The 15,469-nt window shown below is 41.3% G+C and overlaps 1 protein-coding gene across 3 annotated transcripts; it reads left to right on the top strand.

Moving 5' to 3' along the window:
* Window positions 1-1,899: 1,899 nt before the first annotated feature.
* LOC124265107 (calpain-5-like) lies at window positions 1,900-14,201 on the top strand. 3 transcript variants are annotated; one of them, XM_046699894.1, is made up of 10 exons: window positions 1,900-2,086; window positions 2,975-2,992; window positions 5,648-5,725; window positions 6,099-6,279; window positions 6,786-6,908; window positions 7,285-7,481; window positions 8,084-8,104; window positions 10,088-10,212; window positions 11,000-11,136; window positions 13,171-14,201. In XM_046699894.1, the coding sequence occupies exons 1-10, from the start codon at window positions 1,941-1,943 to the stop codon at window positions 13,351-13,353; spliced, it is 1,209 nt and encodes a 402-aa protein (XP_046555850.1). In that variant the 5' UTR covers window positions 1,900-1,940; the 3' UTR covers window positions 13,354-14,201. The 3 variants fall into 3 exon arrangements, with proteins under 3 accessions (XP_046555850.1, XP_046555851.1, XP_046555852.1); XM_046699895.1 differs by lacking the exon at window positions 2,975-2,992; XM_046699896.1 differs by lacking the exon at window positions 8,084-8,104.
* The last annotated feature ends 1,268 nt before the right edge of the window (window positions 14,202-15,469 follow it).

The following is a 15,469-nucleotide window of genomic DNA, read 5'->3' as shown; positions in this document are numbered from 1 at the left end:
AAAAAGAAAACATTAAGGTTAAAGAATATGAATATTCTTTTTATTAGACGTTATTATTTTGGAATAAAACTGCGTTATAAATAGTAGTCTTTTTAAATTATAATCTTTAAAAACACCAAACAATCGTTTGCATTGTTTGTAAACAAACATGGCCGCCGTTAGGCTAACCCCGATCAAGGTCACTTACCTAGTTAAAGTTGACGGTGACCAAATAGGAAGAGTGATAAGAATTTTACAGCCCTTGAATTCCCAAAACCTGTTTGTTGTTGAAACTGAATTCGGGGAAATAGAAACAGCAAGATACCGACTAAAGATGTTATCTGAAAGTGTAACAAGTAAGTCGGACACGGCGTCCATGCCATCGAACCAGAAAACAGCTCCTTTCTTACCGGAATCAGTGCTAAATGTTCTTCTTCAAGATGACTTTTTATATCCATGCATTCCTAATCAATCTGAGAGGTTGGTCCCAGTAGCCGATGCAGAGATTGACACATTTCATAGACTCGGATTCCGACTAGAGTTATCCTTCTTGGAACTGCTGTACTCTACTAAGACGAGAGTGTAACACGCCTTCCACAGAACAAAATGTTGTTTAATCTTCAAACTTGTTGAGTTTCTTGACAGAAAACTTTTTCTAGATGTATTCGTGGGATGGTTGTCTTTTAGATTTCCCAACTTTTAACCGTTGACTTTCCCAAAATTGACAGGTTTTTGCCAGAGTGTGTTTCAACACTACACCGTCACCCGTCACTAGAAAACACGTCAGTCGTGAATGAACGATGTTCCGTCGCACTGACTTGATCGAATAAATGTTTAGCTCTTATTAAGTTCAATGATATATTTAAAAGATCATTTTATCATATTAACAAATGTTAATTAATTATTCCAGGCATAATAATTTTGTTGTATTTTAAAGCGATTTTATGATGTACTATTTCCATAGCGTAGTTATGTTATTACCGCTGGAGAAGTTAGGTTTAATACGCGCATGAATACGAATCAGCTGTTTAAGGTCACAAGTCCTGTCTCCGGGTGGTTTTTATTTCGTGGTTCTTCCTTTTAAATTACATTATGGGTAATAAATAGAATAACCAACGAGGTACGAGTGATTACGGGAAATATGCCCTCGTTAAAATAATGTTCAGTGCCTCGCCAAGGCTCGGCACTGTGAACATTATTTCAACTCGGGCATATTTCCCGCATATTTCCCGTAATCCAATGTTATTACACATTCTGTAATATCATCACGCGGTGCCGTACGCATGACGTAAAACTGGTTTACAGTTATGACGTCACAATGCTAATACCTCTGTCACAATAGTATTAGACCTTGCTTGACTCGCGGAAAGCTGAGAGTCATTACACTCGTTGAATTCTTGGGAAAGAAGTACTTTGCTCGATATTATTTTGCTAGTATTTGATGAGTAATAAATAAAATACTAAACTATGTCCCGTGTAATACCATATTATGAAACTCGCTCGTTAGATACCAAACAATTCACTCGTTTCATAAATATGGTATTACACGGGACATCGTTTAGTATTCTCTATGTATCAGTGTTTGAGCGTGTAAAACATTACAACGAGGTTTCAGCGAGTAAAACATTGCAACAATGTTCAGCATGTAAAACATTACAGCGATGATTCAGCATGTAAAACATTACAGCGATGATTCAGCATGTAAAACATTACAGCGATGATTCAGCATGTAAAACATTACAGCGATGATTCAGCATGTAAAACATTACAACGATGTTTCAGCGAGTAAAACATTGCAAAGTATGTTTCAGCGAGTAAAACATTACAGCGATGTTTCAGTGTGTTAAACATTACAACGCTGTTTCAGCGTGGAAAACATTACAACGATGTTTCAGCGTGTGCATGGCTTGTTTCAGTGTGCCCAGAATGCAGTGGGACAGGAGACGGCCGACGGTCTCGTCATGGGTCAAGGCTACAACGTCACGGCCGTGAAGCTCGTGCAGGTCAGTCGGAGTCTACAGGGAGCTGTGGGGTCCGACAAGCTGCTGCTGGTGCGACTGTTCAACCCGTGGGGGGACAAGGAGTGGACAGGGCCGTGGGCCGACTCGTGAGTACACCTTCCTACCACGTTACCTCCCTTTGTTCGGAGTCATGTCACGTGTTTGTTTGCGTGATGTCGACCACAGTGTTTACAGACCAACCAGTTATAATTTGTGGCTGACCTGTAAATTTACATAACTGTTCTTTCCTCATCGTAAAGTTTCCGTGTTTCGGGTGACTACAGTCACTCTCTGCGTGCGACAGAACAATAAATCTTGCTAGGACACAATGTATGAATATCTCGTACGACTCCCAAACTAGGAAACAGGATGTTGACTCATATGTTTATATATCCCTTCCTTCTGAGAGAAGCATTTAGAAGTGGGAGTATTGAAGAACGTTAGAATATCTGGATGAACATATTTATTACTAGACCCTGCTTGATAAAGTGTCAGACCGCCTCCGTGGTGTAGTGGTTAGAGCGTCCGCCCGGAGAGCGGAAGGTCGCGGGTTCGACCAAAAAGACGTTAAAATATGGTACTTGTTGGTCCCTGGCTAGCGCTCGTCATTAATGGGTACAACAAGGACTGGTCGGCTCGGAGTCAGTATAATGTGTCTGAGTGGGGTATTCATGCTTCACTGCGGCATGGTATCTCAGTGGGCTAGCACTATAAAACAGCTTAAGTCTGGGCTAGTACAAGCAGCCGCACATACACATACACATGCATGCACGTCGTCATATGAGCGAAATATTCTCAAGCACGACGTAAAACCCAATTTCACCTCACCTGATAAAAGTGTCTCTGCGAAATGTAATAAAGACGTTGGTCATCCACATATCACTTCCTGTTTGTTCCTGTTGTATTGAACTCTGGGTAATTAGTGACGTCACGTGTATAAGACCCATACACCCCAGAACCAGACTCTATTTGCCCTTGTTTTGTTTCTGTTTCAGAAAGTTCTATAGATATCGGTTTGTGTTCTACTTTCAGTTTTGCTTTGTTAACATTACTCAGACAAACGCCCTATAGGCACCTCCCTAACGCTAACGCTTTGCCAATGTGTAACGGCTTGAACGCGGAGTCTCCGACCAGCCATGCAACACTTAGCAATACAACAACTGGACTAGACCTAAGATTGTAGCGATACAACAATCCCACTAGAGTGTAGCAATACAGTAGGATGGAAAACCTTAGATTGTTGCAAAACACCTGAACGTAAAATCGTAGATTGCAGCAATACAACAACCTGACGTAAATTTTAGATTGTTGCAATACAACAGTTCAAAGTGAAACCTTAGATTGTTGCAATACAACAGTTCAAAGTGAAACCTTAGATTGTAGCGATACAACAGTTCAAAGTGAAACCTTAGATTGTTGCAATACAACAGTTCAAAGTGAAACCTTAGATTGTAGCGATACAACAGTTCAAAGTGAAACCTTAGATTGTAGCGATACAACAGTTCAAAGTGAAACCTTAGATTGTAGCGATACAACAGTTCAAAGTGAAACCTTAGATTGTAGCGATACAACAGTTCAAAGTGAAACCTTAGATTGTAGCAATACAACAGTTCAAAGTGAAACCTTAGATTGTAGCGATACAACAGTTCAAAGTGAAACCTTAGATTGTTGCAATACAACAGTTCAAAGTGAAACCTTAGATTGTAGCGATACAACAGTTCAAAGTGAAACCTTAGATTGTAGCGATACAACAGTTCAAAGTGAAACCTTGTAATACAACAGTTCAAAGTGAAACCTAGATTGTAGCGATACAACAGTTCAAAGTGAAACCTTAGATTGTAGCGATACAACAGTTCAAAGTGAAACCTTAGATTGTAGCGATACAACAGTTCAAAGTGAAACCTTAGATTGTAGCGATACAACAGTTCAAAGTGAAACCTTAGATTGTAGCGATACAACAGTTCAAAGTGAAACCTTAGATTGTAGCGATACAACAGTTCAAAGTGAAACCTTAGATTGTAGCGATACCAGTTCAGATTAGATTGTAGCAATACAACAGTTCAAAGTGAAACCTTAGATTGTAGCGATACAACAGTTCAAAGTGAAACCTTAGATTGTAGCGATACAACAGTTCAAAGTGAAACCTTAGATTGTAGCGATACAACAGTTCAAAGTGAAACCTTAGATTGTAGCGATACAACAGTTCAAAGTGAAACCTTAGATTGTAGCGATACAACAGTTCAAAGTGAAACCTTAGATTGTTGCAATACAACAGTTCAAAGTGAAACCTTAGATTGTAGCGATACAACAGTTCAAAGTGAAACCTTAGATTGTAGCGATACAACAGTTCAAAGTGAAACCTTAGATTGTAGCAATACAACAGTTCAAAGTGAAACCTTAGATTGTAGCGATACAACAGTTCAAAGTGAAACCTTAGATTGTAGCGATACAACAGTTCAAAGTGAAACCTTAGATTGTAGCGATACAACAGTTCAAAGTGAAACCTTAGATTGTAGCGATACAACAGTTCAAAGTGAAACCTTAGATTGTAGCGATACAACAGTTCAAAGTGAAACCTTAGATTGTAGGAAGCGATACAACAGTTCATAGTGAAACCTATAGGCGTAGCGATACAACAGTTCAAAGTGAACGCTTTAATTCCAGTAATACAACAGTTGGAAGTGAAACCTTAGATTGTAGCGATACAACAGTTCAAAGTGAAACCTTAGATTGTAGCGATACAAGATTTGTAGGAACCAGCTTAGTTTGTAGCAGAGGCCATATAACGGTATATAGACGTAATGGCTTTAATTCCAGTAATACAACAATTGGACACAATGTCTTACATTGTAGCAATACAACAATTGGACGCATTGTCTTACATTGTAGCAATACAATAAGTGGACGCATTGTCTTACATTTTAGCATTACAACAATTGGACGCATTGTCTTACATTGTAGCAATACAATAAGTGGACGCATTGTCTTACATTTTAGCATTACAACAATTGTACACAATGTCTTACATTGTAGCAATACAATTGATGGAAATAATACCTTAATTTTGTAGCAACATAAATCTTGTACTATAGTTGGTAGCAATACAATCAGACCTTCGATTGTGGCGATACAAAGCTTCCAGTGGTCCTTATTAGAATATAGCAATGCAGCATTTGAAGATGAAATATTAGGGAAGCTTTGCTATGAACCTCATGAACATCTGTGACAAGTGCAGTACCCTGTGTTCCGTGTGTGCTCTGTTGATGAACTGCTGATGCTTCAATCTAATAGACAGTCTAATATCATGTAATTGTACAAGTATTGACAGTAGAGGATATTTGTTGATTTGGCATGAAATTAGGTGTTATACATGTTCAAACATTAAATTTGATCAATCAAATATCAGCATTTCAGTATCATGTATGGTATATATCGTATATATCTTCAGAATGTAAAAGCTTTAGTTTTATCAAAATATGACAAAGTAGCTGTGGTCAAGCAGTTGAGATTACTTCCCTTCAGTTCAGTTCAGAGAACTGTTGCATGTAACCCGGTCCAAGCTTAAGGCTGTTGTGATTACCTCCCTTGTATTCAATTCAGAACACTGGCAGACATTGTTGCATGTAACCCGGTTCAAGGCTGTAGAGATTACCTCCCTTGTGTTGTAGGTCCCCCGAGTGGAGACGAGTCCCGAAGTCAGAGTGGGAGAAGATGGGAGTCAGGTTCCGCCAGGAGGGAGAGTTCTGGTAAGTCACGTGATACAGGAGCATTGGGAAGGGAGTCACGTGAGTGGCAAATAGGGTTGCAATAAAGAAAAGGTACGGTCAGATGCACGTGAAATTGGAGGTGAAGCCCCGTGAAAGAGAATTAAAGGACAGTACAGGTTCGGAATAAAAGCGACTTGATCTAGAAAATGGCGGAGGGTGTCACTCAACACACAAACGTGGCAGGGGAGTCACATGGTACATAGAAAGGGCTGGGAATGAGGTAGAGAAGGAAGAGGGTTGTATTTACGTGGTATGGCAGGGCGGGATGGGTGTCTCGTGAACACGGGGTATGGCGCGGTGGGAGGCACGTGTTTCTGACTTATGTCTGGTGACAGCCACCTCTCTACTGCAGGATGTCCTTCAGCGACTTCATCCAGAACTTCTCCAGCATCCAGATCTGCCACTTCGTGAACACCTCCTTCTTCTCTTTAAAAAAGACGTGGAATGAATCTACCATGCACAGCAAGTGGTCGCACTCCGGCAGGAACGGCGGCAGCAACTACTTCTCTCCGACATTCCTCAGCAACCCACAGGTAGACTTGCTGTGTTCACTACCGCTTCAGATAAATCTCATTCCACCAAATCCTGTAATTAATCAAACACATCTACACATTGCCCCAACTCGCGCCCACATCACATCCCACCGAAGTCCTAACCGTAGTGTCGCCACAGAATCTTAGCGCCGCCACACAGAAGGGAGATAACTCTTCGTTATGGTCACCATGAACTCTTCCCACCTGTGTGTAAAATGGAGTTGCAATGTTGGTGGTTGGTTTGTTGTTTAAAGGTCGCACTCAGCAATATTCCAGCTATATGGAAATGGTCTGCAAATAATCGAGTCTGGACCAGACAATCCAGTGATCAACATCATGAGCATCAATCTACGCAATTAGGAACCGATGACATGTGTCAACCAAGTCAGCGAGCCTGACCACCCCATCCCGTTATCGCCTTTTACAAGCATGGCACTTCACGTGTCGGAGTTGTAATGTAAGAACATAGTTTGAAGCATGTCTGATCTGATGATACTCTGTTTCAGTATTTGTTCGACATCACGGGAGCGTCAGATCGGATCATGGTGTCCCTCGAACAGCACGACGTGGGCGGTGGCAGGCAGTTCCTGGGGCAGGACCTCAACGTCATTGGCTTCCACATCATGAAGGTAACTGTCAGTCAATATATAAAGGTGGGCGGAGCTTGAGCCTCAACGTCATTAGGTTCAACGTCATGAATTTAACTGTCACTCACTCAATGTGGGCGGGGCTATAAGTGAATGACATCCATAGCATGGGGGCAACAGTGAACCACTCTATTGACAGTGATAGGGCCTAAACGTGATTGTCGTCCAATGACAGAGACACATATAATGTTAGTATGTATGTATGTATGTATGTATGTATGTATGTATGTATGTATGTATCATGTATGTATGTATGTATGTATGTATGTATGTATGTATGTATGTATGTATGTATGTATGTATGTATGTATGTATGTATGTATGTATGTATTACATCAGCCATTAAACGTGCTACCAGGTGGAGGAAAACCGGAAGTACCGTATGCACGTGCCGGGAGAGAAGATGTTCACATCGGATTACGTGAAATCTCGCAGTGTGTACGGGACCACACTGCTGAAGCGTGGACGATACGTCATAGTCCCGACTACCAAAGAACAGGGGACGACAGGGGAATTTCTGCTGAGGCTGTACACAGGGTCGGCCGCTGGGGGAAGGTATGTTATACAACAGGGGAAAGGTATGTTATATATACAACAGGGGAAAGGTATGTTATATATACAACAGGGGAAAGGTATGTTACATGCACAACAGTGAGTGAGTTAAGTATAACACAGCACTCAGCAATGTGCCAACTTTGTGGCGGCGATCTGTAAATAATCAAGTCTGGACCAAACAACCCAGTGGTCAACAGCATGAGTATCGATATACGCAACTTGGATGACACTTTTCAACCAGGTGTCAGGTGGTAGTGAGTGTACACGGGATCGGCGGCTGGGGGAGGGTATGTTAATATATAACAGGGGAGGGTATGTTAATATATAACAGGGGATATGTGTATGTGTATATGTGTATAACAGGAGGGTATGTTATGTGTATAAGGGAGGGTATGTTAATATATAACAAGGGAGGGTATGTTATGTGTATAACAGGGGAGGGTATGTTAATTTATAACAAGGGAGGGTATGTTATGTGTATAACAGGGAAGTACTGAGAGTACACGGGGCAAGATATATCTTATCATATTATAGTTTTTCTTATCTGGTTTTTATTATGTGTGTGGACGAGTATATTACTTCCAACCCTTGTCTTCCTTCAGCGGAATCAGTGGCACTAGCAGGTAGTACCTCCATTCTCGAGCCATGGGTCCGGCTTCACAAAACCCACTTAGTTTCGACTATAACAACTTACGGGAATGTCTTAAAAAGACATGTTATCGATGTCACGCTAAGGTGGCTTTGTGAAGCCGGAGTCTCATGTTACAGGGATTTATGTTTATATTTTATTTATATTTTCCTTTGTGTTAAATATCTAGTATGTCCTCGCTTCATGTCGTTCCACTACGTGACCTTGACCTTGACATCGTCAGGATCTGAATCAATATTTTGTCCCCAGAGTGGTGTTTGGAATGAGAGATCGGATGTAGCGATTTGTGAATATTGTAGTGAACTCTTGATGGCTGGCTTCAGCAAGGTATATCACTCAATCGCAACCCACTGTGTTAAATACTGTTGGTACACGCGGGATATCCCACTCACTGAACTGTGAAGGATATATCTGTGGTGTTTGGGCAACACGTACGGGTGTGTACGTCAGTTTATTAAGGAAAGGGATATGTAACCCATTATTTCAATGCATTATTAAATACCAATTTAAACGTGCGTACAAACTACGATTATATTTGCGGTCCGCGTACGACACTACCTAGTCCCAATTACCCAGTACCCAGTAAATTTCAATGCATTATCAAATGCCAATTCCAACGTCCGCGCTACCTAAAGCACTTTAGTCCCAATTACCCATTAAAGAGACATTCAAAACCCTCATGCCAAAAGAGGGTTCGCAGCCACATTTGATAAACAAGCACTACTTACCTCCCTTCACAGGATGCAGGATCTAGGTCTTCGTTACAATGTTTTCGCTTTCTTTGATTACTTTTTACACTTCGGTTGGTGAAGGTTTTGTACTGGTATTATATGTTGTTTTCACCACACGTTTTGGGTTTCTATATATCGGTATTGTGTTTTATTTCTACGAATTATATTTTGCTTGGTGATGGTATATATGTTTTTACTTCCATACCACGTTTTGTCGTCTGCTCTCTAAGTTCAGACAGGTGATCTTTATATTCATGTAGCTTCGATGCTAAACGGAAAGAGAAATATATTGATGTCAGATATTTTTTCAGTGATCAAAGTCGTGATGTTTTATCGCCCGATCCTAACATTCTACCCTGTCGCATTACTACTCTTTACATAACTTGGTTTCTTATATATGAATCAGTTTTACACCCGTTCAGCCAATCAGGTAACCTCCGACCTCGAAACAATTCACATGACCCGTCACCCTGCCTCTTAAGATGAAATATCCTCCAAGCTGCACAGCGACTATCCGCGCCTCCTTGACCACCGTGTTCCCGTCATTAAAGGCACAACGTCACAAGGCACTTCTCTAAAAATACTTAATGCATTTTCGCTCAATAATACTATCAGCCCTCAGGGAAGTAATCATATAATTTATTCCAAAACAAATTACGTATTTAGATTACAGTATCAAAATAAAATGTTCGAATGAATTAATGCAACGTTGCATTAAATCAACTCTCGCTCCCTCTACCGGCCGAACATTATTTCAAGCCAACCCCACAGAGTTATGTCCCTTGGAGCGCTCTTTACGAATATCCTAAACGCAACTTATGATTGAGGCCAGTTCGGCAAACACCGACAACACTGCGTTCGACAGTTTTCGATGTATGGAGCAATCGTTTAGATTCCATATATGGCAAGTGTTATTTGTTTGAAGCTGTTCGCCTCGAAGTTTCAGTTATCGATTTCAGGCAAGTTGTAAGGGATAATAAGTATCTTTTTGCACCAACAGGAAGCTAAAGTGAGTGCATATGCCCCCAATATATAAAATATAAGCCCAAATATTGTCGAAAATGTGTAACATTGTGCCTTTAACCATGTTGTATGGGTGGGCTTAGCCACTGGTGGCTAAATTCGTTACATATCCGTTTAAGGGGCCTTGGATGTCTGCGACAGTCTGCCGGCCCTAGGCGTCTGAGAGTGACCGACTAATATGAATATCTGTATCCATGTTGCAGGGCCTTGGAGAAGGAGTGCCCGTCCAGTGGTTGTCCGTGTGTGGCCGGCTACAGCATGGTCACCACAATCACCGTGGAGTCTGCCGAAGGTCTGGAACTTCCTATGAAGGCTAAAGGCAAGGGATGTAAGTACAACGTTACTGACGGTCAACTGTAGCAGTCTCTAAAAACCTGAAATTTACATTAAGGTGCCATTTGAGACACTATCCTTTCCTCATGGCGGTTTTGTTTGTTGCTTTGTTGTTTCACGCCGCACTCAGCAATATTCCCGCTCTGTGGCGGCGGTCTGTAAATAATCGAGTCTGGACCAGACAATCCAAATCGGGGAGAATGACCACCCGAACCCGGTAGTCGCCTCTAACGACAAGCATGGGTTGTCGAAGACCAATTCTAACCCGGATCTTCACAGATACTTCAGTCGTACTGGGTGCCGTTGTACAAAGCGATCTTTGCGCTAAGGTGACCGTAACTCCCATTCTTTAACACTGACTTAAAGGTAGCCTTAGCGCTAAAGTTGTTTCGAACAACAGCACCCTGGACTGTGTACACCGGAGTACCATAACTGGAATCGGCATCCGGATACACAGATCTGACACTTTAAATATTCTTCGACCATCTGATGTTTCCTCTTGTTCTGTATATTCCACCTCTGTCTGTCTAGGATATCACCAACGTTAGAGGTCCAATGTCTCTTGTAAACGTTGAAATCTCTATCAACCCTGACGTTACAATGTTGGGGGGAGAGGGGGGAACCGGGTGGTTAAAGTATACGATTGTCACGTCGAATACCCGGGTTCGATTCCACCCATGAATACAATGTGTGAAGCCCATTTCCGATGTCCCCCGCCGTGATATTGCTAGAATATTGCTAAACGCGGCGTAAAACTAAACTCATTCACTCACTCACTCCAGCTCTGGACCCCATGGTCAGCATCAAGTGTGAGGGGGAGAAGGTCAAGTCTGTGGCATGTCCAGGAACCAGCACCCCCACGTGGAGCGTCAAGGCCACGTTCTACAGGAAGAAGACCCACCTGCCTATCACAGTCGACGTAAGTAGAGCTCTTCATCCCCTGTGACGTCTAAACCCGTTATATTCCGGCATTATGATCCACGTGGAATGTTACCTCATGCATTTTACAAGTGGACATTGTACACATTTACAGGACCAACTGTAAATATCTAACGAGCTCCAGAGAGTAACGGGTTTTATCATCCAAAACTGTGTTCCACAGTAGATATCGCTTGTGTGAGAGCAGACAGTAGATATTGTACAATGCCCTGACATTAATGCTATGACGTCATGAACTTGTTGACGTCACAATGTTATGACATCGCTGCACTGCAAATCTAATGGCAGTACTGTGTTCAGAGATGTACATTTTTCATTGAAAACTAATGAAGAGTGATTTTTGATGATAAATAGAATCTCACCCTCGTGTCTTCTGATATCAAATATATCAACACTCGTTGATAAAAGTAAAAATATCCTCGGCAAGCCTCGGATATTTGTTACTTTATCAACTCGTGGTGATATATTTGATATCAAAAGACACTCGGGTGAGATTCTCTATATCTTTCCTATGCACGGGACATACATTCTGTCAGTTTTGACACACGTTCAAACATCTGCAGTTACCACCCCACGGGAACGCTACCCCGCAGGGCTCCAGATAATTTTTCATGATCAGGAGTACGTACTCCTTATTTTTTCAATATAGGAGTACTGGAAAACAATAAAAGTACATTTAGAGTACTGAATGGAATTAAATGGAGTATCAGTAATCTTGTGTTTCGTTTCATATATGCACCACAACATTGCTATTCTTGTGTAAAAAGGTCAATAAACAAAAACAGATTCAGATAAATACGTCTGTAAATGATTCTAAGACGTACACCATTGCTGTGGTGCGTATCTGCTACGTTTTCTAAAATTTCCTACGGTATCATGCTTATTTTATATCCGTACATACGTCGAAAGGGCCCTTATCTGGAGCCCTGCTACCCTTTCATGAAATTACATGATAACAATGAAGATGTACTATGTTTTCACTGCCAGGATAATATGCTGTGTATACAATACATTATGTATACGGGGGGCGTCCCAAAAGTGGTCGGCCTCACCTAGAAAATTATACAAATGCAGCTGTTTTTTATGTATTATATTGTCTACTTCAAGCAAATTGCATTTGCCATGTTCCAGCCTCACGATCCCCATTTTGTTTGACTCTTTATCTTGGTAACCCCCAAAAACGCAAAATCTGCAATAAATGCATCACAAACTTCAGGAAGCAAAATATGCAAGAAACATTTTGTGTGTTTGAGATAGGCAGAACTCCTCGAGAATCAAACGTAGATATTAAAATGCATAATAATGCAAGCTGAAACTACAATGGCTTGTTAAAGTGACACACACACACACACACACACACACACACACACACACACACACACACACACACGATGCTTACTGAAACAGCTTGTTTTGGAGACACTACCCAACGACTTTCAGATGACGTAGTCATAAGGTCATAACTTGTTTTCACTTATTCATACATGATGCCAAGGGTTCAAACTAACTACTAAATGGGCACACAAGTGTCAGCACTCAATATATTGTAAATAGTGCCAGCTTGAATATCTGGACACAATGTTTTTGAAAGATTAAAACAGACCCGTCTAAATATAATCAAGCAATCCAAAACTTTAAATGTTTGAAGTCATTTAATACTACACTGACCATATTGAATATGCTATTATCTGAGGGCATATCATTATCCAAGAGGTACAAAATGGACAGATAATTTTTCACTTTCTGCAATTTTTACAGAAATATTATACCCCAATGTGTTGTGAAGACTAATATCTCGTTAACCACATTACCCACATATGTGAAATTTTGAATATGGCTTTGCTAACGATTCCTTCAAAATAAAATGCAAGCTTTTGTAACGTTGGACATTGAGAATATAAATAGGCCGACTACATTTGGTACGCCCTCGTTCAATGACAAGATATTACCTCGTGTAAACCCTTTAGTGATAGTAAATCCCCTATACTACAACAGGATGTGTCTTTCCTTTCAGGTGCTGAATCACAACATGCTGAAGAACGACCTACTGGGCACGGCGACCATCCCCGACATTGGCAGCGTGACCGGCGAGGACAAGGAATACGACCTCTTCATCGTGGTGAAGAAGCTGAACGAGAGCGTCCCGGGCAAAATCCGCGTCAACATCAAGTCCTCTTACGATCTCACCGAGTTGTAACCCCACGTGACATCACGTGATAGGAGGGGAGACAACTGTATTCATTTAAAGTCCGTCCAGCAGCTTCATCGTGGGCTGGTAGTTGTTTGACATGTCATCAAGTAGGAATCCCAGTTGGATGTGTCTCTCTGACGTTCTTATGAGATTACTGTTTGTGTTAATTCATGTTGGGAAGCATTTGTATAAAGAGTTTAAAAACGGGCATTCCCGTAAAAGGCAAATTACCTCTCTCCCATCCTTATATCAGACTGCCGCTCTTCGAGTTGCATTCTGGGATACCAGGGATGTGACCTAGAGTTGCATTCTGCGATATCAAGAATGTAACCCCGAGCTGCATTCTGGGATACCAGGAATGTAACCTAGAGTTGCATTCTGGGATACCTGGGATGTGACCGGCTGCTTACTGAGATGTGACTCTTGTTGCTCTTTGTGATGTGATGTGACCTCCCGTTTCTGTCTGGGGTGCCCGGCATAATGACCTCATTTTACTGTCTGTGATATCAGGGTAAGGAAGTCCAACGTTGTCAGGGATACCAGGGGGCGTAGCCTAACGTCGACCATGTGTATGTTGCCTTGCCTTGCTATGTGATATATATGGGCTCGTGTCCTCTATTGCTGTATGTTATTTCAGGGACGTGGCCAGAAAGGATGAGGCTTGTTATATTCTCTTTTGCTTCATAGGAGCTTAATCCCGACCCTGCAAAGTATTAACGCTGATCTCGGACTGAGCTGCTGACACCGGCTTTGTATTACATTGTTCAAATCATTGCATGTTATTTTCAAACGTGCAATGTCATGTCAATGTGTATATGTACTCTCGCTGTATATACTGTGCAGTGATGTCAATATATATATATATATATTTAGTTATCATACCAGCAATGGTATAGTGATAGTTGTTAACACTGTGTTATTTACTTCGTGAGTTGATGTCTTGACATCATTGTGTCGTCTTCTATTGTGACGTTTTTTCTGTTTCACAATTACTTGCATTGTGACTTCATGACGTAAAAAGTGACGTCAAGAGTGGTATTACCTGTTTTTGTTTCTGTGATAGGCAGACTGTGATATCCCCACCGTTATCCTGTACATACTATAAATAGACCAGAGTACAGCGTTTGTATGTGTATCGAATGAGTGCTTTTCTTCCAGTATTACCCGTTCTTCTTCAGGTTCCTAGATCCGCCATATAGCTGAAATATTGCTGAGTGCGGCGTAAAACTAAACTCAGGCTCCTATTTACCTTCGTGAAGTAGGCTGTGTATATCCAACGTTCAGTCTTTATGTTATACCCCTAGTAGCTCTGCCCCTGCATTTCTCGATTGCTCTCATTATCATTATGATTTAATACGAAACTGTCTGAGAAGACACCATTAAATCCGTTCATGGCGCAAGCACATCGCTGTCATGAAACAAATAATGAGACCGATGACGTTTAGGTGCCTCATTCTGAGAGTGCGGGTTCGAATCCCGGATGGGACTAAACCAAAGAGTACTAGAATCTTGAATCCCAAATATAGCTTATGTTAAATAATTGATCAATTTTAAGTGTACCTGTATATATATTGTGTGTAAATATATTCTACCCTAGAGATTACAATATTTCATTCTACATCTACATGCATGTTCCCTTGAAAGTAGAGTGTGCCACGCTTGTCTCCAAAACCAAGCGTCAGTGTCACGTGACCCAAGAGCCTTGTTCACGTTTCGTTTTCTCTAAGAACAAGGCACAAGAACACAGGGGGCGTTGCTGATTGTCAGAAGCCTATGATGTGGTTGTATTCATGCTGCATTACATGCTGTCACGGTGTTGGTATATACTGGAACCTCGTTTATACGGACTCCGAAACACTTTTTAGCTGTTGAAATCTGTAAATAGAGTTAACGGACGTGTCATTCTTCCGCACACAAAAATAATGAATTCATATTGGAAACAAAGGTCGGGAATAATAACTTCACAGTTTGTTTATTAACGGAATCAATGGCATCATTCAGCGCGGTAATGCAACACTGGACCCGACCACTCTGTTGCCAGCCATCCGCTATTGGGCATGACCTGTGTTTTCGTTTTATTGGAACAAAACATAAACATAATTTGGTTGGAAAGCCAAGGAAT

The sequence above is a fragment of the Haliotis rubra genome, unplaced genomic scaffold, assembly GCF_003918875.1.
Source record: "Haliotis rubra isolate DU_JTF1 unplaced genomic scaffold, ASM391887v1 Scf96, whole genome shotgun sequence".
NCBI lineage: Eukaryota > Metazoa > Mollusca > Gastropoda > Lepetellida > Haliotidae > Haliotis > Haliotis rubra.
This window is presented reverse-complemented; position numbering and strand designations above follow the sequence as displayed.